Genomic DNA, 27498 nt, shown 5'->3' on the forward strand with positions numbered 1-27498 from the left:
CACTTCAGACTTTATTTGAAAGGGAAAGGTTCGTCCACTAGAGCTTGTTGGAAAATCTGAACCCTTTCGTCAAGCTTTTGGATATCTTGGAACGTCAGAAAATGTTGATCAGCTTACAGAGATATTAGAGGAGTTCGTTTATGCTCAGTGTTGCAGACCATGCAAAGCGCAAACAAACACCTCTTAACATTTCTGTTACAACAATAAACCTTCTCTGACAAAGTTTCTCTAACAAAGCTCTGTATTGGCAAGCCAAAACTTGAGGAAGTGTGATATGCTATTTTCAGGGAAAAGTATGCTCCAACAAATCCCAATAAGCCTCTGGAGAAGACGAAAGGTGCTGTTTCTAGCATCCAGCACATTCAGTCTTGATTCTGAAAACCAAATAGTGGCGCTATGTTGCATGTCCACTGCTTGTCCAACTAGGACCACCCTACCTGGAAGAGCAGGGGTGGGCAAAATACGGCCCACGGGCCGTTTCCGTCCTACCAAATGATTATATCTGGCCCTTCATTGTGTCTAGCAATAGAGAAAATTGTAGTTTGTTCAGTCCCACAAAGGATCAGTTTTAAATGCATCCCTTACATTTCTTACTGTTGTCACAGCATCGATTTTTAATCGCTGAAGTCGTTAGTTTTTTCTCCACAAATTTTGCATTTGAATCTGACCTCCGGCTCCGGTCTGCTCCACGTCCCCCGCCCCAATCGCCCTACCATTGGTGGTCGGGCCTTCAGCCTCTCAGCCCCGAGGCTCTGGAACTCTATCCTCCAGTGCCTTCGCCTTGCCTCCTCCCTCTCCTCCTTCAAGGCCGGTCTCAAAACCTTTCTCTTTGACCGTGCCTTCAGCTCCCCTCTCGACTCTCTTCCTCCTCCTCGCTCCCTCCCTTCCCTCCCCTCACCCTGACCATTTCCCCCCTCCTCTCTCCCTCCCTTCCCTCCCCTGATGAGATGGTTGTTCGAATGCAAAAAGAGCAAAGCATTTACACAACACAATTTGCATTCCAGGATGAGATTACAAGAGTGAGTTATGTGATTGGACACAAAATCGCCAAGAACAGCAAACCATTCTCAGAAGGAGAATTTATAAAGGTTTTGTATGAATTTATATGGTTGACTCTGCCTCGATTTTATGCTCAGACAAGAAACAAGTTTGAGAACATTAGCTTGTCAAGAACTATTGTGAGACGTGTCGAGGATACCTCTGAGAGCCTGTATCTGCAGTTACAAAATAAAGTAAGCAATTTTGCATGTTTTTCACTGGCACTCAATGAGAGTTGTGATGTCAAAGACACATCCCAGTTGATAATTTTTATTTCAGATATCACCAAACATTTTGAGCTCACAGAATTGTTATCAATGCAGTCAATGAAAGATAAGACAACTGTAGAAGACTTTTTGGAGGCAGTAAATAAGTGTATCTTAAAATTAGGAGTGGAGTGGAAAAAATTTGTGAATTTCACCACCGATGGAAGCCCAAATCTGACAGGCAAAAATGTTGGGTTACTAAAAAGAATTCAAGATCAAGTCAAAGAAACAAATCCAGAACAGAATGTTGTTTTTCCACACAGCATTATCCACCAAGAGGTCCTCAGTAAGAGTGGTCTAAAACTAAGCAATGTCATGGACACAGTTACGAAAGTGGTCAACTATATTGGAGCAAGAGGATTAAACCACAGGCAATTTGTAACTCTGCTTGAGGAATTGGAATCCGAGCATGTTCTCTATCACACAAATGTAAGATGGCTTAGTTTAGGAAAGTTCTTGAAAAGAGTGTGGAAACTGAGAGCAGAGATTGATTTCTTTTTGAGCGTGAAACAACAAATTCTGATTTCCCACAGCTGAATGATGAGAATTAGCTCTCAGATTTTGCATTTGCCGTTGACATCATGGGCCACGTGAATGAACTGAATTCAAATCTGCAAAGGAAGATGTGCACAATTTGTATTGCAGTGTCAAGCCATTCATGACGAAATTATTTCTTTTATTGCTTCAGAGAGGAAACAGGCAGTTCGCCCACTTTCCAACTTTGCAGCAGATTACTGCAACAACAACAACTTGGATTTATACAGCACCCTCCACGCCGGATGGCATCTCAAAGCACTTCACAGTAAGGGATCCCGGGGCCGAGCCAAGGGGAAGAGGGAGGAAGGTGACCAAAGGTGCGGTCGAAAATAAAGGTCTTCAGCCGAGACCTGAAAATAGGAAGAGAAGGGACGAGGTGAAGGGAGTGAGGAAGGGCGTTCCAGAGGCTCGGGGCGTAGTGGCTAAAGGCACGGCCGCCGATGGTGGAGCGGAGGATTTGGGGGACAAGAAGGAGGCCAGACCCAGTGGAGCGAAGGCAACAGGCACTGTTGTGAGGAGAGAGGTCGGAGAGATAGGGGGGTGCAGAGGAGTGGAGGGATTTGAAGACAAGGGTCAGGATCTTGAAGTCGATCCTCTCTGGGACAGGCAGCCAGTGCAGTCTGGCAAGGACTGGGGTAATCGGGGAGCGGAGTTTTCTGCGGGTAAGAATGCGGGAGGGCAGAGTTTTGGATGACCTGGATTTTATGCATAGTAATGGAGGGGAGACCGGCGAAAAGGGCATTTGAATAGTCCAGCCAAGAGGTGACAAAGGCATGGACCAGGGTTTCAACGGCTTTTGGAGTGAGGTATTGGCGGAGACGGGCGATGCGTCGGAGGTGGAAGAAAGCGGTGCTGATGAGGGACCAGATGTGGGGGAGGAAGGATAATTGGGGGGTCGAATCTGACGCCTAGGTTGCGTACGGGTTCGGAGTTTTAGGGGAAGGTCGGGTAGGCGGAGGAGGTGAGAACCATGTGATTTTAGACGTTGACGAGAGCCAAAGAGTATGGCTTCTGGCTATACTCGAGACGATGGAGACGATGCCTGACTTCAATTGTCTGGTTAACGCACATCAGCGCTTTCATTCTTCCCATTGAGTGAGCTTCTCACCTTCTCATCAATATATGAAGAAATGAATAAATATTGAATAAATGTCTGCTCAATGAGTTGTTTTTATTTAACCTAATTTTAATGTCAATTATATAGACTTTATTTTATGCATATACAAGTGTAAGACTTGATTTTGAGCTATTATTAAGCATTTACATCTATATTAAGCGTGTGACCCGCAAAGCTTATCAAAACTCGTGAAGTGGCCCACTAGCCAAAATAATTGCCCATCCCTGCTCTGGGCAGACACTCCAGTACAGTGCTGGGGAGTACTGGATTTTTGGAGGTGCTGCTCTTGCATGAGATGTTAAACCAAGGTAGGTCCTGTTTGCCTGGACGTTAAAGATTCCATAATAGTATTAGAAAAAAGAAAAGGAGTTTCCCCTGGTGTCCTGGCCAGCAAACCCCCAGATAAAGTGTTCATACGCCGATGCCAGTCGAATCAGAGGCCCCAGATGGTGGATTGGTGAGTGAGGAGGTTGGAGAGGTAGGGAGGTTCCAGAGAGTGAAGGGATTTGAACACGAGTGTGAGGATCTTGAAGTCGATCCGTCTGGTGTTGGGGAGCCAGTGGAGTCTGGCCAGAACTGGTGAGATGTGGGTACGAGTTTGGTCTGAGTCAGTATGCGGGCGGCAGAGTTCTGAATGAGCTGGATCTTATGAATAGTGGAGCTGGGAAGACTGGCAAGGAGCGCATTCGAGTAATCCAGGCGGGAGGTGACAAACACATTCACGAGGATTTCAGCCGCATTTGGGGTAATGTACATTCGGAGGCGGGCAATGTGGCAGAGGTGGAAGAAGGCGGTCCTGGTCTGGGACCGGATGTGGGGGGAGGACTTAAGAGCCAAAACAGACTAACAGCAACACCAACAGAATTGTTGAATTGTTGGGCGTCGAGTTCAGTCAGTGAACAGTCTAATAACTTGAAGTTTAGTGAATAACTCACGGCAAGTAAATAGTTAGTCATTAAGCATTTGCATCTATATTAAGTGTGTGGCCTGCGAAGCTTACCAAAACTTGTGAAGTGGCCCGCTAGCCAAAATAATTACCCACCCCTGCTCTAGAGCTTTGCCTTGCAGGATTAACAGTAGCTGAGTAGGATGACTCCCTGCTCCCAGTGACTGGTCTGCCCTTGCAGGTCCTGCCAATGAACCAGGCTGGCTGTACTGTCATCAGGAATACTGCGCACCCGACTGGCTCAGGAACTGAACTACCAAGACTGGCACAGAGGGCTGGCTCAATTCCGACATTCCGTTGCCAAAAATATCACCTTGGACCTATTTCAGCTCCAGTGACTGGTGCATAAGAAGCATAATGCATAAGAGCATTGCAACAGTCACCCTGCCTGCAGCTAAGGCACACGTCCCTTCCCATTGAGCAATGGTTCTACCAGTTGGAGGCGCGGAGTTTAAGCAGCAGCTGTTTGCTTCTGTGCAGGCCAAGCAAGGTGGATTCCAGATGCTGGACATATGAATGTGCGTTCACAAGCTCGGACTCCAGGCAGCTGTCACCCCAAGCCTCAGAGTTTCCTCATCAGCTATCCGGCAGCCTGGTTCATTGGCCTTCAGTGTGGTGGAAGGACATTTACAGGGCAGCTTGTGATAGGACAGCCACCTCGATATTCTCGAGTCCAACTCCAATGTCGTGTACCAGGCTTATTCAGCACCAACTGCTTAATACAAGTCCTCATGCGAGGGGCCTTAGCAAATGGACGTGTCCACTGTGAAGCCACCTCCGCCTCCAGGGTGTTTAGTGTCAGGTCATTGTAGGCCGGAGCCCTCCCTCCCTGCAGCCACTTCCCATGTTTGCCACAAAATCCACCTCACTGCTTGATCCTGGATTTTGCAAGTGGGTTGGAGGAAGCCTCTCCACTGCATCCCCAGGAGCTCAGATCCATCAAGGAGCGCTGTCTTGCACGCAGGTCTTGTTTGCCACAAGCCTGAACTGCATTGGGACCTTGTGTCCTTGAAGAGGGATGAGCATAACAAAAGTGCCCTTTGCTGCTTCTCCTTCACGACAGTATCCAGGCTGAAGTTGGTGTCCACCCCGATCCTGATGTACCGATAAGAAGTAATAATTGGGACTGAATGCCCCTTGTATCTTCAAATCAATTCTCTCGATGTCTTCTCTTGGGCCGTACTCGAATACATGATCAATTGGTATTAAAACAAAACACCCTCAATCCCTCTAACCTCACAAACTGCCATCCCATTTCTAACCTGTGCTTCCTTGCCAAAGCCCTGGAACACTTTGTTACAAGTCAGCTTCATACACACCTCTCCCTCCTCGATCCTACCCACATCCGGTCCATGACCATGACTGCTTTCCTCCACCTCCGTCACGTTGCTTGGCTCTGACCATACTTTACCTCAAACGCAGCTGAAACACTCATCCATGCCTCGACTTCTCAAATGTCCTTGAAAACAAAATGGACATATTTCAAGTTCCTGACACTGGTCTTTAAATCTCTTTGTGCCCTGGCACCTCCCTAACTCCACCCCCTCCGCCCCCGCCTCCTCCATAGCTCTTGATCTACACTGGAAATATTGACCACTTGGCACTTCCTCAAAAAAACTGAGATCCGAAAGTCAGAAAGAGCAGACGTGCATTTTTGAAGCTTCTTACACGTCTCTTGTTACACGTCTGCAAGGATTGTTATTAAAGATCACAATGTTTTTTTTTAATGTAAAAAAAAATAGATAGATAGATATACATCTACATATATAATTTTAACGAGGCAAGAAGTTACTCATTGCAAAACCAAAGTGAAAGTAGAGCCCTGACAGCTGAATGCAGTGGAGGAATTTCATGGGGAGCAGAGTTGAGAGAAGCTCCACCTTAGTGGAGCTCATCTGTCAATCATATCACACACCAGGATTTGGGACGCGGAAGTCAGTGGCTGTGGTTGTTTTCCTCCCCTCCCTCCCTCCCTCCCTTGCATTGCATTGCATTGCATTGCAATCGTTCTTCCTTTTCCTTGTGTTTCTGTCTGGCAGGAGGGAATTGCAGGAAGAGAATCCGACCTTTCCTTTTCTCTTATCTGCTTTGCAGAGTGGTTCTCTTGCTGGAGGCAGACAGACAGACACACACAGACACAGACACAGACAGACAGACACAGACACAGACAGACACAGCTTGTGGATTGCGAGTTGAAAATCAAAGCGTCTCGTCAGGTAAGGTTTGCTTGTGGGGGAAAGTTGGGGGTAATATTTAACCTTGAACCCAGGCTGTGGCACTTGCCACCAGATGTGTAGGGGAGACAAATTCCCACCAGACCAACCCCCAGAGCGACTGCAACTGCGCTTGTTTTCTTCCCATTAAATGATCCAATCTTCCTGCTGAGTGGGTTGGAGTTTATTCCTCTCCTGTACAGCAAACTGGGTTTAAAATCACAGCCCTTCATCTCCACTTGACCCTGATGCACTGTTGCTATTTTCTTTCCCCACCCCCCCACCCTTTTTTATTTATGCATACATGAAAATTTATATTTTTTTAAAAAAAAAGTTTTAAAAGTATTCAGAGGGCATTTCCAAATTGTTTTTTTTTTAGGGTCAGGGATTTTTTTTTCGCCCGAAAGAGATTGAAGTTGTTGCTGGGAGACTGGCTATTTTAGTAATTCTGCAGCCAGTAATGTGTCATGTTGTGTAATGTTTCGCCCACAAATACACAGTCAACCACTTCACAGTGTATTCCGGGAAGCGCTTTGAGAGTTATCGATGACGCGATAAGGCTCTATATCAATTGCAAGGATGATTATATGATATATTTTGAATAATATTTGTGCTGATCTCATTGGGCTTCTGTTTGCTGTGTGTTGCAGGGTTAATAGGGAAACATATGTTACAGTGGTAGTGTGAACTTGAGTCACAAGCTCAAATCATCTGATTTCTGAGAGCATGCAGTCTATTAGTGACGGGAAATTACTGCTCTTCTCCAGTTTAGCGCAGAGGGAGAAGGATAAGTTTTTTTTTGGCCAGCCAGGTGTCTCACACATGCGAAAACCCATCACCATGCTTAAGAGTATCCAAACCAAACTGAGAATTCCATGCATCCCACCTACACACACATGGAAATCCCAGAGATGGATTGTTGAAATGGAATGTGCATTCCCTCCCTGGAGGGATGCATCCTGCTGACATCATTCTGGAAAGTATTAGAAGTAGGTTGGCAAATGCCAAGGACCTTGGGGTACTGCTGGAGCCTAACCTTCTAATACCGAAATGTTTGCCATTGATACACCCTACCGATTAGGGCATTTGCTTGCCAGGTTAACAGGAGCTGAATAGGATAATTCCCTGCCCCCAGTCACTGGTCTGCCCATCCAAGCCCCGTCTTGTATTTATCACAACAATAATTACATGTTGGACATGTACTCTAAGGCACTGCTGATGACAGCACAGCCAGCCTAGCACAGCGGCAGGATAAAATTACAACGGCAGGATAAAACTTAACTCTCCAACATCGCTCGGCTCCGCCACTGTCTCACACCGCAGGCCGCCAAGACCCTCATACACCCATTCATAACATCTAGGCTCGACTGCAAACTCCCTGCTCGTTGGCCTCCCTAATTCTTCCCTCCATAGGCTGCAACTTATCCAGAACTCTGCAGCCTGCGTTCTCTTCCGCACCAGGTTCCGCGACCCTATCAGCCCCATCCTCGCCCGACTCCACTGGCTTCCCATCATACAGAGGACACAGTTCAAGATCCTGGTCCTCACTTTCAAAGCCCTCCATGGCTTTACTCCCACATTCACCCCCACAGCTCCCTCCCAACCTCTGCGACCTCCTAAACCCCCACCAACCTGCCCGTTCCCTCCACTGCCACTGAGCAGGCTCCAGCCTGCTTCACGTCTCCCGCCACGCCCGCCCTATCATTGGCGGGTGGACTTTCAGGCACTCTGCCCCCACCCCGTGGGACCTCCATCCCGCAGACCCTCCACCTCGCCCCCTCCCTTGTCCCCTTCAAGATCCATCTCAGGACCCTCCTCTTCAACCATGCCTTCGGTTACCCTTCTTCCTCCCCTGCCCTCCACCCTCCCCGATCCCGACCCCCAGCTCGGGTCTGAAACACTAATTGTCCAGCGCTTTGGGACGTCCTCCTGACGTGAAAAGCACTATACAAATATAATATTGTTGTTGTTGTACCTGACGAAAGAAGAATATAGGCTGAAGCTTATTCAAAGATATTACCCTGCTGAGCCCCTCACCTCCCAAGATGCATTCACAATGACTTACGTTTCGCTTGCTGACCGCTTGCAAAGCCTTTAACTTGTTGTTGCTTGGTAGTGTAATCATCAGCCCATATATAGAATTAGCATGGAAACAGGCAATTCAGCCCAATAAGTCTGTGCCAATGTTTATATTCCAAATGAATTTCCTCTACCCCTCCTAATCCGCTCTCCCATATCTCTCTATTCCCTCTAAACCATGTGCTTGTTCAGGTTTTGTGCTTTCTATTAGATTGCATTGATTGATTTGCAAGGATGAAGGCTTCTGATTAAAATTTATTTCATAACAAGTTACTTCTTAGGTTTGCTTAGCATCTCGAGTTGCTTATTTGGCTGAGGCTAGAGGCCTAAAAGATTTGAGTATAAATCTCACTTTACTTGGCCCAGGTCAGTAAAATGAGTGCATTGACTAAAGAATCCTTAATCCTTTTGGAGGAGGGGGCAGGAATGATAAGTGGGGTCTAACTGGGCTGTTCTGACAGAGGAAAGTGGTCCTCTAACTAGAGCAGTTTGATGGAATCCCAGGAATTGCTGATAACTGACAGGTCAAGTGAGACTTGGGAGACATGCATTTATCTGTATGAGTCACAGACCTACCTGGTAGGGTGGTGCCTCGCTGAACAAGTTTTGTGCTTCGCAGTTGCCATTGTGTTTAGTTTTGCTCTAGTGTCAAACATTCCCTTCAAATAGATTAAGATTTGGGATGGTTATGGACTGGTTGCAGACTGATTGTGAACTGGAGAGTGAAGTGCAGCACTTGTAACAATGTGCAAAACAGAGTGGTCAAAGCCTGGACAGAAACTGTTCATTTTGCTACTGTCATTATTTAACAATGTTTGTGTGTGCAAAGATAATAATGTTTGCCAGCAACCATAGTGTTAACTCGGTTTCAGGATTATTTTCCCACGTCATTAGCTGCGACTAAAACAAAACCGTAGCAAAGTTCTATTATCAGGATTATCATATTTGTTAAAAGTTGGCGTTTGATGTCTATATGACAAAGCAACGTTTACTTCTCAATTTGTAGTTTAGCTCTGTTTTAGAGTTTTCTCTAGCTTAAAGAAATTGAAAACTAGACTAGTTTTAGTATAATTACGAGATCATGAATGATTGTGTGAAATTAAGATCGCAAGAGAAGTCTGAATGAAGAAGGGCATTTAGATTATTTGATCTCATCTTTTCAAAATCCAAACATGACCATCTTCCCGTGATTGCATTAAGCTGTTTATTAAATGTTGCTGGTGTCCTGGCCTTTACCACCTTTTGTGGTAACCCATTCCAACTCTTGATTCTCGCCTGTGTAATGCAGTGGACCCTCATGTTTGAGATTCATAAAATCCCAACCCGCACTGTAATAAGGTGACATAAAACAGTTTCACTGAACATGCGTGCATCCAGCCAACTCGCTCCCTGGATTAGTTCTATTGCTAATAGAAAAATGGCCGATTTCAAAATCATTAGGTAATGTTATCACCGATATTGCTTACCATTTGCTTTGTATGCGCAAAGCAGGAAGTGAAAGCTGATTCCCAGATCAAAATTGAGATTGCTTCCTGATTTGATTTGCACGTGCAAAGTCAGCCATTTTAGTGCAAAAGCCAGCCCAGTGTGCAGGAAACAAGTGATCAGCTGGCTCCGGCCTTCTGCATGCCCCTCAAGGCCCTCCGCTCCAACCATCGGTGGTCATGCTTTCAGCCACTATGCCCTGAAATTCTAGAACACTGTTCCTCTATTCCTCCACCTTATCGCTTCCTTCAGTATCTACAGGTCGCGCCTGAAGACCTTTCTATTTGACCGTGTCTACGGTCACGCCCTTGGCTCGACGTCGTGTTCTGCCAATGTCAAAGGCTCTGGGACACTAACCTGCATGAGGCGCTATATAAATGCAAGATGTTGTTGTTGTACCCTTTGTGTAATAGTTCAGTGTCAGTTCTCAAAATCCGAACTCTTTGATCAGACAGCAGATTGCCGAAATTGAGGAAACCAGTTCCTCTATAGTTCCCAGTTCTGAAGTCTCTGACAAATTATCGCTGGTTGTGTTCCTTCTTGTTTTGTTAACGGTCATCTTTCAGCAACTTCCAGTTAATACCGTGAATATTCTTGTAGAGTGTATTAGCGCTTAGACATTTCGAATGAATTTAGCAAATTTGACAATGCTGTTAATGACTAACTATTTACTTGCCGTGAGTTATTCACTAAACTTCAAGTTATTAGACTGTTCACTGACTGAACTCGACGCCCAACAATTCAACAATTCTGTTGGTGTTGCTGTTAGTCTGTTTTGGTTCTTAAGTCCTCCCTCCACATCCGGTCCCAGACCAGGACCGCCTTCTTCCACCTCTGCCATATTGCCCGCCTCCGAATGTACATTACATCGTACATGTATAATGTATAAATTATATCGAAAGTATAAACTCGTACCCACATCTCACCAGTTCTGGCCAGACTCCACTGGCTCCCCAACACCGGACGGATCGACTTCAAGATCCTCACACTCGTGTTCAAATCCCTTCACTCTCTGGAACCTCCCTACCTCTCCAACCTCCTCACTCACCAATCCACCACCTGGGGCCTCTGATTCGACTGGCATCGGCGTATGAACACTTTTTCTGGGGGTTTGCTGGCCAGGACACCAGGAGAAACTCCCTTTCTTTTTTCTAATACTATTATGGAATCTTTAACGTCCAGGCAAACAGGACCTACCTTGGTTTAACATCTCATGCAAGAGCAGCACCTCCAAAAATCCAGTACTCCCCAGCACTGTACTGGAGTGTCTGCCCAGAGCAGGGATGGGCAATTATTTTGGCTAGCGGGCCACTTCACGAGTTTTGGTAAGCTTTGCAGGCCACACACTTAATATAGATGCAAATGCTTAATAATAGCTCAAAATCAAGTCTTACACTTGTATATGCATAAAATAAAGTCTATATAATTGACATTAAAATTAGGTTAAATAAAAACAACTCATTGAGCAGACATTTATTCAGTATTTATTCAATTATTCACATATTGATGAGAAGGTGAGAAGCTCACTCAATGGAAGAATGAAAGCGCTGATGTGCGTTAACCAGACAATTGAAGTCAGGCATCGTCTCCTTTGTTGCAATGCGGAGGACTGCCGCAAGGTGGTCATCAGTCATCGCAGATCTATGTTTTGATTTATTGAATTTCATCACAGAAAATGTCTCCTTGCATATGTATGTTGATCCAAACAGCACAAGCAGCCTCTAGGCATGAGCCTTTATTTTTTGAAAGGTATGTTCATTAAGAGAGGCATGAAAACTGGGAAGCGGCACTGATTTGAATTGCTCCGCAAGCAATGGATGACATTGCACGTCAATAAGCTTGAGTTGGAGGTCAAATGGGGTTTGTCAACATCAAATAGGAAAGGTGAAGAGACCAAAGACAGGTCACTTTCAATCAAATTGAAATCCTGGAATCGGCAAGAAAATTCAGCACATAAGTCAAATAGTGACGAAGTATACTTTTTAAGGCTTTGATCGCAAACAGTAATCTGCTGCAAAGTTGGAAAGTGGCCGAATTGCCTGTTTCCTATCTGACGCGATAAAATAAATAATTTTGTCATAAATGACTTGACACTGCAATACAAATTGTGCACATCTTCCTTTGCAGATTTGAATTCAGTTCATTCATGTGGCCCAGGATATCAACAGCAAATGCAAAATCAGAGAGACAATTCTCATCATTCAGCTCTGGGAAATCCAAATTTTTTGTTTCACGTCCAAAGATAAATCAATCTCTGCTCTCAGTTCCCACACTCTTTTCAAGAACTTTCCTAAACTAAGCCATCTTACATTTGTGTGATAGAGAACATGCTCGGATTCCAATTCTTCAAGCAGAGTTACAAATTGCCTGTGGTTTAATCCTTTTGCTCCAATATAGTTGACCACTTTTGTAACTGTGTCCACAACATTGCTTAGTTTTAGACCACTCTTACTGAGGACCTCTTGGTGGATAATGCTGTGTGGAAAAACAACATTCTGTTCTGGATTTGTTTCTTTGACTTGATCTTGAATTCTTTTTAGTAACCCAACATTTTTGCCTGTCAGATTTGGGCTTCCATCGGTGGTGAAATTCACAAATTTTTTCCACTCCACTCCTAATTTTAAGATACACTTATTTACTGCCTCCAAAAAGTCTTCTACAGTTGTCTTATCTTTCATTGACTGCATTGATGCCAATTCTGTGAGCTCAAAATGTTTGGTGATATCTGAAATAAAAATTATCAACTGGGATGTGTCTTTGACATCACAACTCTCATTGAGTGCCAGTGAAAAACATGCAAAATTGCTTACTTTATTTTGTAACTGCAGATACAGGCTCTCAGAGGTATCCTCGGCACGTCTCACAATAGTTCTTGACAAGCTAATGTTCTCAAACTTGTTTCTTGTCTGAGCATAAAATCGAGGCAGAGTCAACCATATAAATTCATACAAAACCTTTATAAATTCTCCTTCTGAGAATGGTTTGCTGTTCTTGGCAATTTTGTGTCCAATCACATAACTCACTCTTGTAATCTCATCCTGGAATGCAAATTGTGTTGTGAAAATGCTTTGCTCTTTTTGCATTCGAACAACCATCTCATCAGCTTTCTTTCCTTTTTCTTCGGCAGAAATGTTCTTATATTTGCAAGCATGTTTGCTCTCAAAATGGCGATCCAAGTTGTAGCCTTTGAGCACTGCCACACTTTCTTTGCAAATTAAGCACACAGCTTTTCCACCCACACTGGTAAAAAAAAAGTATTTAGAAGTCCATTCTTTGTTAAACATTCGGCCTTCAGCGTCCACTTTCCGCTTCTTTGATAAACTCATTTCGAATTAACGTCCTCTTCAGTGAAAAGTATCGCTGCGGTTGCCACGTGCGCATTTGAAAATTTGTCGGTCCGTATATTTCTGACGTCAGCCTGATTCAACACTTAAGGGAGCGTGCGCACAACTAAGCAGTGTGATTGGCTGATGTTCCCGGTCAGATTCAAATGCAAAATTTGTGGAGAAAAAACCTAACGACTTTAGCGATTAAAAATCGATGCTGTGACAAAAGTAAGAAATGTAAGCCGTATTTTGCCCACCCCTGGCCTAGAGACTATGAGTTCAAAGACCTGCTCGTCCCTTGCACCCTCCACCCCACCATTGTAGGTTGTGCTTTCAGCCACTATGCTCCGAAACTACAACACTCTCCCTCAATCCTTCCGCTTTGCACCCTCTCTCCCCTTTTTCAAGTCCCGTCTTAAAACCTTCCTCTTTGACCGTGCTTACAGCCATCTCTTTGACCGGTCACCCTCCATCCCTCTCTGCCCTCCACCCTCTCTGATCCCAACCCCAGCTCGGGTCTGAAACACTGATTGTCCAGCACCTTGGGACGTCCTCCCGACATGAAAGGTACTATACAAATGTAATATTGTACCTGACTATAGAAGAATACAGGCTGAAGCTTGTTCAAAAATATAACCATGCTGACCCCCTCTCCTGCCAAGACGCATTCACAATGACTCAAGTTTCGCTCGGTGACCGCTTGCAAAGCTTTTGACTTATTGCTTCATAGTGTAATCATCAGCTCATTTATAGAATTAGAATGGAAACAGCCACTGTTAAGCGCTCTGAGACTCTACCCTGCATGGAGGGCACTATATATGTGTTGTTGTTGTTGTTGTTATTGTAAGTGTAGCAAATCCTCCAGTTTCATTCTAGTAGAAATCCCATTTTAAAGGACTTTACAAGGTTCACTACATCAGTTGCTGTTTTGTACTGTTTTGAGTTTTTTGCAGCACCATGACAATGCAGTGTAAATCTGGGTTGCACCAGCAATGTCCCAGAAATAGCAATGAGATGAAGGGTTAATTATTTCTTGCAGCTAAAAAGAGGTTTGAGTGAATTTGATGAGCCCTTCTTTGAACTCCTGGAACCGATGAGTAGGATCGCAGTTGAACATATCATTGGAATGACAGCATCACAAACAATGACTGCACTTCAATACGGCACTGGAGTGCTGGAATGTAGCCTTAGATTACAGAATTAAACCCACATCTTGTGATACTCAGAGGTCAAAGTGCTACCAACAAAGCCAAGATGCTGCTTAATACCTCCTCTTCCTAGTGCGGGGATCTTGAAGGGAGGTGTGGCACCAGAGGTAATGTAGTACAGAACATAGCTTGAATATGGGGCCTTCTGGCTTTCATATGTCAGCACCACACCAAACACGTTTTTTTTTATGCTTTGGCACCTTCCTAACTCTCTGATCTGCTCACTCCTCTACCCACCTCTTCCACTCAGCTGGCTTGGGTCTCCTTCACATCCCTCATCCCCTCTTCTTGATAATTGGTGTTAGTACTCTGTCTTTGATCTCTGGAACTCCTTGCTTCAATCTCTCCATCTTGCCCCCTCTTTGACCATCTTCAGATTACACCTGAAGACTATTCAACAGTGCCTTTGGTCACCTCCCCTCTCTTTCCGGCTCAGCGTCAACCCATGCCACTCTTAAGTGCTCCAAGACTCCGCTCACATGATGGGCACTAAATAAATACAAGTTGCTGCTGTTATTTACCAAGCTGGTTATCAGGGTTTAATGCCTTGCTCACCAGCTGGTAATTTTGTTGTGTGAATTTGTGATGCTTCCAGCTTGGAACACTGCCCGTATTCCTATAATTCTAGGAGTTATGCTGTTTTATCTTGTTGCTTGCTGGATTTATATCTTGTGATGTTTTGAAATGTTGCTGTACGGAACAGAGTGAATGAAGCCAAACGTGCTTCATCTCCTCCCAACGTCATTTGAGTTAAAATAGAATTGATGCTGGTAAAGTAATAAGACCATTATTACTAAAGAAGGAACTCTGGTTTATATCATCACTCCTCCCACTGAGCCTGGGTGCTGAGGTAAATTGTAATGGCCTAATTCCACTCCTGCTGTGATCAGCTAACACAGCACAGTTTGAGCATTGAATTTGAATGATTTTTAAAAGCTGATGTTGCGGTCTTAGTTAATCCCTTACTATTCAGAAAGAAGCAGAGACAGTGAAGGTTAATGCTTAGCAGAATTGTTTTTGCAGATTAAACTCCAATTTCTCCTCTTTGGGATTTATGGGATTTTTTTGTCACATTCACCATTTCGAAATTTCTGCTTTCTGACACATTCCCTCCAAGTCCTTTGAGATTTTCTGTTGCTGCATTACATGGGACAGAAGAGTATCCTAATGTGCAATTTTTTGTGACTTAATAAACGTAATGCATAACTGCAATGAGGCAAAAGTAGGAGTGGTGAGTGGGGGGAGGAGGAAAACTATGTTGAATATAAATGCTGACACGGATTAGTTGGCATTCTTTCTGTGCCAAATCACTCTATGTAACTCCATGTAAAAAAAATTCCAGGGGGAAGGTAATAGTAATAATCCTTACATTTGATACAGCGCCTTATCATGTCATTGATAACTCCTCCCTCCATAGGCTGCAGATCATCCAGAACTTCGCACCCCCTACCATTCTGCCCGCTCCCTCCACTCAGCGGACCTGCTTCACGTCCCCCGCCTCGCCCGCTCCACCATAGGCGGGCGGGCCTTTTGCCACTCTGCACCCACCCTCTGGAACTCCATCCTGCAAGTTGCTCCACCTTGCCACCTCCCTTTCCTCCTTCAAGACGCATCTCAAGATCATCCTCTTCGACCGTGCTTTCAATCGGAGTCCTGTAGCTCAGTGGTTAGAGCACTCGTTTTGCAAGTGAGAGACCTGAGTTCAATTCCAGGCAGGGCGAAACCTTGGGCAAGTTTCCTTACTCCACACGCCTAATAATAATCCCTCCAAAACCCAAAACAATAATAAAAAATTGGTCATTTTCAATCTACGACTGTTTGTGGGACATTGCTGTGCGCAATTGGCTGCCGCGTTCGCCCACAAATATACAGTCAATTCACTTTACAGTGAGTTCTGTGAAGCACTTTGGGACGTCCTCCCGACGTGAAAAGCGCTATATCAAATGCAAGGATTAATCACCCTACTTCCCCCACTGCCCTCCACCCTCCCCAATCTCGCCCCCCAGCTCACGTCCAAAACTCTGACTGTCCAGCACCTTGGGACGTCCTCCCAATGTGAAAGGCGCTGTACAAATGTAATTTTGTTGTTGTCATTGTTGAGACATCTCAAAGCACTTCACAGAATATATTGTAAAGCTAATTAACTGTGTATTTTGTCGGTGAATATGTGAAATGTAATACCTGAAGTGGCGATGGAGTCAGATTTGTGTCAACATTTTAGATAGAATTAGGCACAGAAATTGAGGAGCATGAGATAGTTGTGTAGTTTTTAGTAATTTTTTTTATTGATATTTTTATCTTTTTAACTTTGTGACCTGCCATATGGACCACAGTAGACTTTTCTGGTCCTGTATATTCCTGCATGTTGTTGCTGTAGAGGTAGTGGTTAAATATAAAAAAAACTTGTTAAAATGATCACTAAAGATCCTTTCCTCTTGGTAGAATCCATTCCAGGTTTAGTCCAGGTTTAAGCCTTCTCCTCTTTAATATCTACATGCTCCCACTTGGTGACAGAAACCGCAGACATGGGGTCAACTTCTACATGTATGCGGATGATACCCAACTCTATCTTTCTGCCTCCACCCTCAACTCCAGGACCACTGCTGTCCTGACAGACTGTCTGTCGGACATCAAGTCCTGGATGAGTGCAAATTTCCTACTGTTGAATGTGAACAAGACTGAGGCCCTCCTGATTGGGTCGCGCCAGCGCCTCAGCACCTCAGGCTCTGGCAGCATCAACCTCCATGGTTGCACACTTCAACTCACCAGCCAGTCAGGAACCTCGGTGTCTTGTTCGACCCTCAACTGTCTCTTCTCCCCCACATTCAACCCATGACCCGCTCTGCCTTCCCTCACCTCCGTAACATCGGCCGACTCCGCCACTACCTCACCCCTCAGGCCGCTGAAACTCTTGTTAATGCCTTCATCACCTCCAGGCTCGACTATGCAAACCCCCTGCTTGTCGGCCTTCCCAACTCCTCCCTCCACAGGCTGCAGATAATCCAGAACTCTGCAGCCCGTGTCCTCTCCCACACCAAACTCCGTGACGCCATCTCCCCCACTCTCGCCCGACTCCATTGGCTCCCTATCCTTCAGAGGATCCAGTTCAAAATCCTGGTCCTCACATATAAAGCCCTCCATGGCCTCGCCCCACCCTACCTCTGCGACCTCCTAACCCCCTACCAACCCGCCCGTTCCCTCCGCTCAGCCGGCTCTGGCCTGCTCCATGTCCCCCGACCTATCCACGCCACTATTGGTGGGAGAGCCTTCAGCAACTCTGCCCCCACCCTCTGGAATTCCATCCCCCAGTCACTCCACCTCGCCCCCTCCTTAGCCTCCTTCAAGTCTCGCCTCAAGACCCTCCTCTTCGACCATGCCATCGGCCACCCCCCTTCCCCTCCCTTCCCACCCCCCCAACCCCAGCTCAGGTCTAAAATGCTGTACTCTGTCCAGCGCCTTGGGATGTCCTCTCGACGTGAAAGGCGCTATACAAATGTAATCTTGTTGTTGTTGTTGTTGTTGTTGTAATCCAAAACCACAGATTGACAAGTTTTGGGGGGATAGAATGTTCCAGGGTGGAATGCCCCTTAGTTCAGATCTGTGAACTATAATTGTTAAAAATAACAATTGTAGAAGATGTTTTGATTATGTTTCAGAATTCTTTAATATCCTTGCTCCAGTGAGAGTAAAGGAGTATTTTAATGTCAGTATTGTGTGGAGTAAACACAGTTCAAACCTCCTGCACTGCCCGTACAACGAGTTATATTTCCTAAAAATGTTAAATGTGCCATGTACATCAATAATGTTATCCTGAGGGAGCTGAACCTGGCTTGCAGTTCCAACAACAATATCCACCCTCTGATACCACACTGAAGGTGTACTAAAAAATGTGAAAGTTGACAAGCTTTGATTGTAAGGACACCTGATGTTGTCTGCACCTTAATTCCACATATGCACATCTTCCATATCCAGCTCGGTTCTAGCACTTCTTAATTCTGTGAGTTGTGCACTGCAGCTAATTCTGTTTGCAACACAGCATGTTGAGAGGTATTCTCCATTTGTCAGTAATTTACTGAGAGACAACATGCAGCTATTGCAATCGCTGAAATTCACTGAGCAGCAGACATTAACCCCTTGATGTCTTGTTGCAATGTCAGCTATGGTAAAACATGACCTTCAAGTGCTTTTAGGAAGCAACAATGTGCAGGTCTTTGAGATCATAGTCACTGGGCAAACACTCCAGCTGGGGAGTGCTGGATTTTTGGAAGTGCTGCTCTTGGATGAGATGTTAAGCCAAGGTCCTGTTTGCCTGGACATTAAAGATTCCATAATAGTATTTGAAAAAAGAAAAGGAGGTTCTCCTGGTGTCCTGCCTAACAAGCTCCCAGATAAATTGTTCATTCACATTGTGGTTGTTTGTGGAACATTGCTGTGTACAAATAATCTGCCACGTTTTCTTACAAATTTCCAGTCACTTCTCTTTACATAAATAATGTCTTGTATCTGTCTCCTAGTGTATCAGACTGACCTCCTAGCAAATCAAGAGATCAGAAGTCTTCAGACAACGTCGTACAATGCAACATTTCTGGTTTATTCTTTTCCTAGTTGGATCTGGATTCCTGGGTTGCTGTTGCAATAACTTAAATACTTCAGAGGTTAGGCTACTTCTGGTGTCCTTTGATGGCTTCAGAGCAGATTACATTCAACGCTACAGCTTTCCAAATCTTCAGAAAATAATCGCTGATGGAGTCTACGTTGATCATTTAAAAAATGTATTTGTTACCAAAACCTTCCCAAATCATTACTCCCTTGTCACAGGCCGCTACGCGGAGAGCCACGGTATTGTAGCCAATGACATGTATGACGCAGCCACCCACAAGAACTTTTCAGTGTATGGAGGAAGAGTTCATGATTCATTTTGGTGGGATGAGGCCACTCCAATTTGGGTGAGTAATGAACAGCAAGGACACAAGAGCGGTGCATCAATGTGGCCTGGTACCGATGTGGCGATAAATAATACAGTCCCTTCCTGTTACATGAAGTATGACCATAATATTTCATTTAATGAACGTGTTGACCATATTATAAACTGCTTTACCAACTCATCTGAACCCATCAACTTTGGTACCTTGTACTGGGAAGAGCCAGACGCCAGTGGACATCGTTATGGACCAGACAGTCCGCAAATGAATGATGTGTTCAAACAAACGGATAACCACATTGGCTATTTGATAGATCAACTTAACAAGAATGGACTCTGGAATACAATTAACATGATTATAACCAGTGATCATGGAATGACCCAGCTTTCTGAAAAATTAGTTATCAGGCTTGATAAATGTCTTCAACGTGAATACTATAATTGGGTGACTCTATCGCCAGTTGCATCTATATTGCCTCTTAAAAGTAAGTAGTGAAACATTCAGATTGGTAAGTTGGTATTTTCAGCACAAAAACAAATTGAGTATTTTTATGATGGGTAGTAGGTGATCCAGGGATCCAAAAATGAAATTTGGTATTCTAAACGTAAAGTTATTCAAATGTTGTGTTCTCCTGATGGCATAATCTTAGGGAAAGTTTCATTGACTTTTATTACAGTATTGGTTCAAAAAGTGATAATGTAACAACTGTTAGTCCTTCATGGTGGATATTGTTGTGCAGAACTTAGAGAGCACAGAACAACATTATTTCAGAAACGCATTCAAAATGGGATCAACTGGACCAGTGGTTCGATAAAATTATCAAATTTTACTGGTGGCCACAGTGCTAGATTTTTCCTAAAAACAATATGAAAAATAAAGGAAATATAGACATCTAATGGTTTTCATTTATTTCTATACATTTGACAAACCACATTTGGGAAAACCATTTTTTCACAAAACCTTGCATAGACGGTAACAAGAGCCGCACAATAAATGCAAACCATTTGAGATGTGCATAAAAATATTATTATTGGAGACCAGAACTGTTGGTACAATTGGCTAATGGCAGCTGAACCCCCAGGGTGGCCGTGGGGTGGGGGGGCAAAATCATGCAGGTAGCCTCCAGTCATAAGTCTAGAGGGCTCGGTTAGTGAAGCCACCAGGATAGCACTTGCCCATGATTGTTGCCAGTTCCTGGTTTTGCATTGCACACTGTTGTTGCTTGGTGACTGATTTTCCCAGTGCTGATCTGCCCACTGTTTGATTTTCACAATTGCACTCATTTTCAGAGCGCTAAACTCAGCTTCATGCTGCCATGCTTTTTCTACGTGGAGAGGTCACAACTCAGAGAGTTTTTGTACAGAGCTTTAAACTCAGAGAGATAAATGAGTGTCATTGGGTGTAGTCTTAATAGCAGACTAGTAGCATTCTATAAGATGATTCACCAGTAGAGGAGCATTTTAATGACTATATGCTGTATAGCCATTCCTGCCCTGTGAAGTCACACTGCCTCACCTAACATAGTCAGGAATTGGGTTCATTGTCTGATGAAGTGCATTTATTTATCATCAATAAATATAAGTAATATGGTTATTCCAAACAATTTTAAGACTATGAAGAGATTTGAAAATTTTGATGCAGAAATCTTTTTCTGACTAAAACATTTAAGAACAAGGGATTAAATGTAAAAATGTTTTTGTCAGACGGATGTCTTGACACATCGTGCTTAAGAGTAGCCAAACAAGACTGAAAGTTTGATGTATATATGACGCTGTCACCCCTATTTCTGGAACAGAATGTGTACATAAGGGATTATTGCATGCTGGTTGCTTATGCTTGTCAGTCTTTTGAATGGAACTACCAATTTGGTGGTTAGATTTACCATAGAAGAGTAATTTGGTGGTGTGGACTTGAACCAAAAATAGCTGGATTGGGAATGATTAAGTTACTAGTCTGTTCTTATTGGCAGGCAGGAAAGCTTAGCTGTAACTGGGCTGAAATTGAATCTAACTCTTGAGTTTAAAGGACCATGTTTCAAGAAATAGCATGATACAGCCTAGCCCTGTACCTGTGTGAAACAATTCATTATTTTCTTAATCGGCCTTGTAGCTCAGTGGTCAGAGCACTCCCCTTGCAAGCCAGACACCTGGGTTCAATTCCAGGCAGGCGAAACCTTGGGCAAGTTTCCTTACTCCACACGCCTAATAATAACCCCTCCAAAACAAAAATAAATTGGTCATTTTCAATCCACGACTGCTTGTGGGACACTGCTGTGTGCAATTGGCTGCTGGGTTTCACCCACAAATATAGTCAATTTATTTTACAGTACATTCTGTAAGGCGCTTTGAGACGTCTCAAAAATGTGATAAAGTGCTATATCAAATGCAAGGATTGTTATTATGATGAAGTCCATGACCACTTTTTTAACTGGGGAATTGTTGGCTAGAAACTTGGTTCAGTCATCACCTGAACAGCCAAACAGAACAGGAGTTTAAAAATTCATCCAAAGGTGGGCACCTCTGACAATGCAGACCTCCCCCAGAACTGTACTGGATTAGCAGGGTACTATTATCATTATTAATATAATTATTATTATTATGAGCTCAAAGTCCAGACATGGGGCATGAACCATATTTGTTTGACCCAGAGATGAGAGTAATACCAATTGAGTCAGGAACTAAAATGATCAGAGGTTATTGGAATTCGGGATAGATATATTGAATGAATCTTGTGGGACATCCAATGGGTTGGTGATTGTCTAATTTTACCTGAAATTATTAGTATTATATTTGAACAGTACATGTCAATAACTAGCTAACTCAGTCAAAGTTAATAACTTGGTAACCCAGTTTCATATCATTGCTGTTTGTGGGACTTTGATCACTGAAAATTATGTGCCAAGTTGTTTACAGAAATGCACAGTCACTACACTTTACATTATATTCTGAGAAGCGCTTTGAAATATCCTCCCAATGTAAAAGGCGCAGTATCAAATGAAAGGATTAAGTAATATTTAATATAATGGAAGAAATTCCTTTGGTGTAAGTTCTGAGTTATTGGGACTAGATCACAAGAAATTAAAGGCATGTGAATCTTATTTTGGTACAGTATATTAGTAACTTTATAGATATATTTTTTTTGCAACCCGTTGCTTCAGTGACATCTAGGGACATGTATAAATACTGCAAGAGTGTAAAGTGCTTTATGTTTGTCTACTATATATTTTTGTAGTTTTATATAGCACCTTTTACATCGGGAGGACGTCTCAAAGTGCTTGACAGGAATTACTATAAGGCATCGTGACTGTGATTATGAACATGTTTTTTTTTAAATTTGATCCTGGACTAAACTCCATATCCCTATCACACCTATTCCTGCCAGGCTTCACTGGCTTCCTATAACTGAACAGATCGACTTCAAGATCCTCACACGCATCTTCAAATCCCTCATGCCGTGGCACCTCCCTACCTCTCCGACCTGCCTTGCTCCTCGTTTTCCATCTTCAGGTCGAGCCTGAAGTCCTTCCTCTTCGACTGTGCCTACGGTCAACTTCCTGCAGCGATGTCCGCAAATGTCAAGCACTGTGGGACACTGCCTTCCGTGAGGAGTGTTGTTGATCTCAAAAGGGAGAAGACCTGAGTGGACCTGTTGGAATTCTAACCCATTCTACTGCTGCACAGGATGGTTACAAATTATGGTCAGGTTTGAAATAAGATTTGGTGTAAATCTATTTTTATTTATTTATATTTCTTTTTGCAGATACAAGTTATGTCTATGAAAAGTTAGCAAAGTGTGATCCTCACATGAAGGCATATTTAAAAGAAGATATCCCAGATCGTTTTCATTACAAGTACAATGAAAGAATTCAGCCCATCATTCTTATTGCTGAGGAAGGATGGACCATTGTTCAGAATGGAACCATTTATATGTGTAAGTTCAGGGTTAAAACAATGTTTATGCTTTTGAAATCCCCCAAAACTACGTGTATGTTATACTGAGTTATTTTTCCAACATCACTTTAATGATAATATTCCTTGTATTTGATATAGCGCCTTATCACACATCGTTGAGATGTCCCAAAGCACTTCACAGATTATACTGTAAAGTGAATTGACTGTACATTTTGTGGGTGAAATGCGGTAGCCAATTGCGAACATCAGTGTCCCACAAACAGTCGTTGATTGAGTGACCACATTATAATTATTATTATTCTTTTAAACATTTTTTGAAGGTATTATTTCCCGCGGAAAGCGATCTGCCAACCGGGTTCCTACTTACAGAAGTGTGGAGTAAGGAAACTTGCCTAACATTTCGTCCTACCTGGGAATCAAACCCAGTTCTCTCGCTTGCAAGGCGAGTGCTCTAACCACTGAGCTACTCCACTTTAGTAGTTATGCCACATTTTTAAAAATACCTGATCTGATGTAAAATTTTGATCCACCAATTGTTTCTAATGCTGTAGTAATAATACTTACATAATACTTACAACATTTCCACATCGGAAGAATGTCTCAAAGCCATTCACAGGATGTTCTGTAAAGTGCAGTAAGTGAGTATTCTGTAGGCAAAAGCAGCAGCAAATTTTGCACAGCAATGTCTCACAAACAGCTATTGAAGTAAATATGTGCCATTGCTAGCCAGGAAACCGGGAGAAACTCCCTAATCTTATTGAAAAATAATAAACCTTGTATTTGATATAGCGCCTTATCACATCTTCAAGGGGTCTCAAAGTGCTTCACAGAATATACTGTAAAGTGAATTGACTGTATATTTCATGAGCGAAATGCAGCAACCAATTGTGCACAGCAGTGTCCACACAGTCATGGATTAATTTTTTTAAAGTAATTATTGTCCCCGGAAAAGTGATCTGCCTGTCGGCTGACAACCGGGTTCCTACTTACTGCTTGGTAAACCGAGGCGTGTGGAGTAAGGAAACTTGCCCAACATTTTGCCCTGCCAAGTCTCTCGCTTGCGAGGCGAGTGCTCTAACCACTGAGCTACAGGACTCCAAAATGCCATGGGAACTTTAATATCCACTTAAAGAGGCAGACTGGACCGGTTTAACATTACATCTGAAGGTCAGGGATGCAGACACCCCCAGCACTGTATTGCTGCATCAGTGTAGTCTATGAGAGTTCAAACTCCCTTCTGACTCAGTCACTGATGCTGCCAACTAAGTCACATTGAAAGAGGAAGAAAAGTTAGTTTTGAATGTGACCTTTCACGCCATGTAACTCATATCAGACTTTCCTGGTAGTTAGTTGAGTTCTTACATTAAAAACAGCACGTATGGACATCCTTTTAATGTGAAAGGTGGGATACAAAAAATGTTAATCTGTATTACATAAATGTTAAATCTGGCTGGAGGGGAGGGTTATAAAAATAAGCTTCATTTAGATTTGAAGTTCTTGCTTGTTTGACTTCATACTAATTATGTTGCAGTTGTCTCTACAAAGACTGAAAATATGTTTTTACATTCTTTTCCCACCAGTGGGTGACCATGGTTATGATAATGACTTACCCAGTATGCATCCCCTTTTGGTAGCCCATGGACCAGCTTTTCGAAAGGGTTACAAAACCAATACGATCGACAGTATTGATGTCTACCCATTGATGTGCCACATCCTGGGACTGAAGGAGGAGTCTAACAATGGAACATTTGCACATGTGAGGTGTTTATTGGTGAAAGAGCTGTGCATTAACTTACCTGATGTGATTGGCATTGTGATCGGTTCCTTAATGGTACTGGTAACTTTGCTGTGCCTTATACTACTAATGAAAAGGAGGGTGTCCCCCACACGTCCATTTTCTCGTCTCCAGTTACAAGATGATGATGACGACGATGATCCATTAATAGACTAGACTAAACCTACAAGTGTGGAACACCTTGTATAGCTGGTGATAGTGGAATCTCTGCATTGTTTTAATGATGGGAGAAAGGCTTTGAAGTTTATTTTTAAATTAAAAATATGTAAATATCAGCTATTAACAGAAAGTGTGGTTGCCTATCTTGTAGTTCTTGTTTATTCTCTGTTTTTTCCTAACATGGAAAATGTCTAAAAGATCCCTGCACTTTTGAGTTCATCGTATAGGTTCATATGTTGCCCGTTTCCATCTATGCAAATATTCTATATAAACTATAATAGGTGGCTGAGTGCACACTAATTAAAGCATTGTAAAGAATAATTCCTAAAGATTTTGAAGGGGGTGAGGAAATAAAGTACATAACGTGTCCCATCTCAATGAGAAAGGGAATAACTATCAGAGAGAGAGGATGAAGGTCGAGGGAAGAAACCACAAATCCTTTATCCCCATATCCTAAAGGTGGATGTTACTGAGTACACTGGGTGTGAGTGAGGTATGTGAAGGATGAGGATCCTACGAGGGTCAAGTTATTCAATGTTTTTATTACTACAATAATGTTTGATGTCAGCATTGTGTTGTGTGAGATAAGGACTGACCTAGGAGCTTGACATATCCATAGACTTGTCAGGAGAATCTAATCCTAACATATCACTCGTCTATATTTAGTTTTGTTCTGGAATGCAACCTCAGGATCGTCTGACCTTAGAAGCTATAAATAAAGTCCCGAGAGCACATACTGTCAAAGAAACTGATATACCAAAATTATGTAGCAATAGGTGACCAAACTCTTTATAAATATATTTATAAAAGTGGGTTGTTTTCATTTTGCACATGAAGTTAGAGAACTGAAACCTCACTATATCTGCATGCCTCAGTAGTTTTCTCTGGTCTCTAGTGTTCAGGATTACTGTGACCCTTTAATTTGTGATGTCTGAATGCTATGTAATCATGTGACACTTGTGATCAGACAGTGAGGTTTCATAATGTAAAATGGTTGTGTATGCTTTCTGCTGTTTTAAACATTCACATAAACAACTTCTGAATGCGATCAGCACAATTTAGCATTTTACCTGTAAACCTATAAATGCAGCCTTTCATTATTGGTTAGTTGTATCTCAGTGGTACTGTACTTGATAAGGGATTCTCATTTTAATCTTTTTTAATTAGTATATAGCATTCTCTCTCACTCTTCCTCCAAACCAACTGAAATTGTGTTGTAAAATGTGAGAAAACTAGACCATCAAATGATGTACTATTTCTAAATGTACATGTGGAATTAACACCACCACTGGTTATTTGTCCTTGTCAAAATAAGAAAAACAGACATTGCTAAAATGACTGGTTGTCATACGTACAGAGGCTATTACTCTATTTTCATCAGGTTTCTTGGTGTGCAGTTGAGACTATTTTATTGAAAGTGAGTTCACATTTATTCATATTCATTATTTTTGGTGCATGTTAATGGAATTGTGGGAAAGGTGGGGTTTAACTTTATCTTTATTTTACAGGGTAATGCTTTAAACCATTTTGGGGTATGGGGGCAGGGAGATTTTTGGTCTAAAACTCTAGTTAATTTAAAATTATTGTCTAAGTAATTAACAGGATCAGATCTTAAAGTTTATATTTAAAATTTCAGTGGACTACGGCCTGCTGTCTGCTGGTTTTATAATCAAATTGCGCATTGTTCATGGTTGTACATTTGCACTTTTTATGGATTGTAATATATCGCTTCATTCGTTGGTCATAAGTTCTTGTTTGGTTTGTGTGTGTAATAAATTGTTTTCCTTTTACAAAGGGTAATTTGTCTTTTGTTGACTACTGGAATAATGGTCCATTTCATTAGAATATATTAGAATATACAGCACAGAAACAGGCCATTCGGCCCAACTGGTCTATGCTGGTGTTTAATTTCCTCATGGGCCTCCTCCTTCCCTTCCTCAACTAAGAAGCATAACCTTCTATTCCTTTCTCCCTCATGTACCTATCTAGCTTTCCCTTAAATACATCTATGCTATTTGCCTCAACAACTCCTTTTGGTAGCATGTTCCACATTCCCACTACACTGTGTGAAGAAATTTCTTCTAATTTCCCTATTTGATCTATTTGTGACTATTTTATATTGATGGCCCCTGGTTTTGGTCTCCCCCACAAGTGGAAACATCTTCCCTATGTCCACCCTATCAAAACCTTTCATCATTTTAAAGACCTCTATCAGGTCAGCCCTTACCCTCCTCTTTTCAAGAGAAAAGAGTCCAAGTATGTTCAGCCTTTCCTGATAGGTATAACCTCTCAGTTCTGGGATCATCCTTGTGAATCTCCTTTGCACTCTCTCCAGTGCCTCTACATCCCTTCTATAATGTGGGCACCAGAACTGCACACAGTACTAAGTGTGGTCTAACCAAGGATCTATAGAAGTTTACCATAACTTCCCTGCTTTTCATTTCTATCCCTCTAGAAATGAACCCCAATGCCTCGTTTGCCTTTTTTATGGCCTTA

At 42.9% G+C, this 27498-nt stretch overlaps 1 protein-coding gene across 1 annotated transcript; it reads left to right on the forward strand.

Moving 5' to 3' along the window:
• Positions 1–5670: 5670 nt before the first annotated feature.
• On the forward strand, positions 5671–26792 carry enpp4 (ectonucleotide pyrophosphatase/phosphodiesterase 4). Its single transcript, XM_007903278.2, has 4 exons — positions 5671–6120; positions 18730–19621; positions 22897–23067; positions 24629–26792. The coding sequence occupies exons 2-4, from the start codon at positions 18790–18792 to the stop codon at positions 24997–24999; spliced, it is 1374 nt and encodes a 457-aa protein (XP_007901469.1). The 5' UTR covers positions 5671–6120; positions 18730–18789; the 3' UTR covers positions 25000–26792.
• Positions 26793–27498: the final 706 nt, after the last annotated feature.

The sequence above is a fragment of the Callorhinchus milii genome, unplaced genomic scaffold (genome assembly GCF_018977255.1).
Source record: "Callorhinchus milii isolate IMCB2004 unplaced genomic scaffold, IMCB_Cmil_1.0 Scaffold3, whole genome shotgun sequence".
Lineage (NCBI taxonomy): Eukaryota > Metazoa > Chordata > Chondrichthyes > Chimaeriformes > Callorhinchidae > Callorhinchus > Callorhinchus milii.

Excerpts from the sequence above, each read along its gene's own strand:
- enpp4 (XM_007903278.2), top strand. The coding sequence starts at position 18,790 with ATGCAACATTTCTGGTTTATTCTTTTCCTAGTTGGATCTGGATTCCTG. Across the intron at positions 19,622-22,896 it reads ATCTATATTGCCTCTTAAAA|ATACAAGTTATGTCTATGAA; the intron begins GTAAGTAGTGAA and ends TTCTTTTTGCAG. Across the intron at positions 23,068-24,628 it reads GAATGGAACCATTTATATGT|TGGGTGACCATGGTTATGAT; the intron begins GTAAGTTCAGGG and ends TTTTCCCACCAG.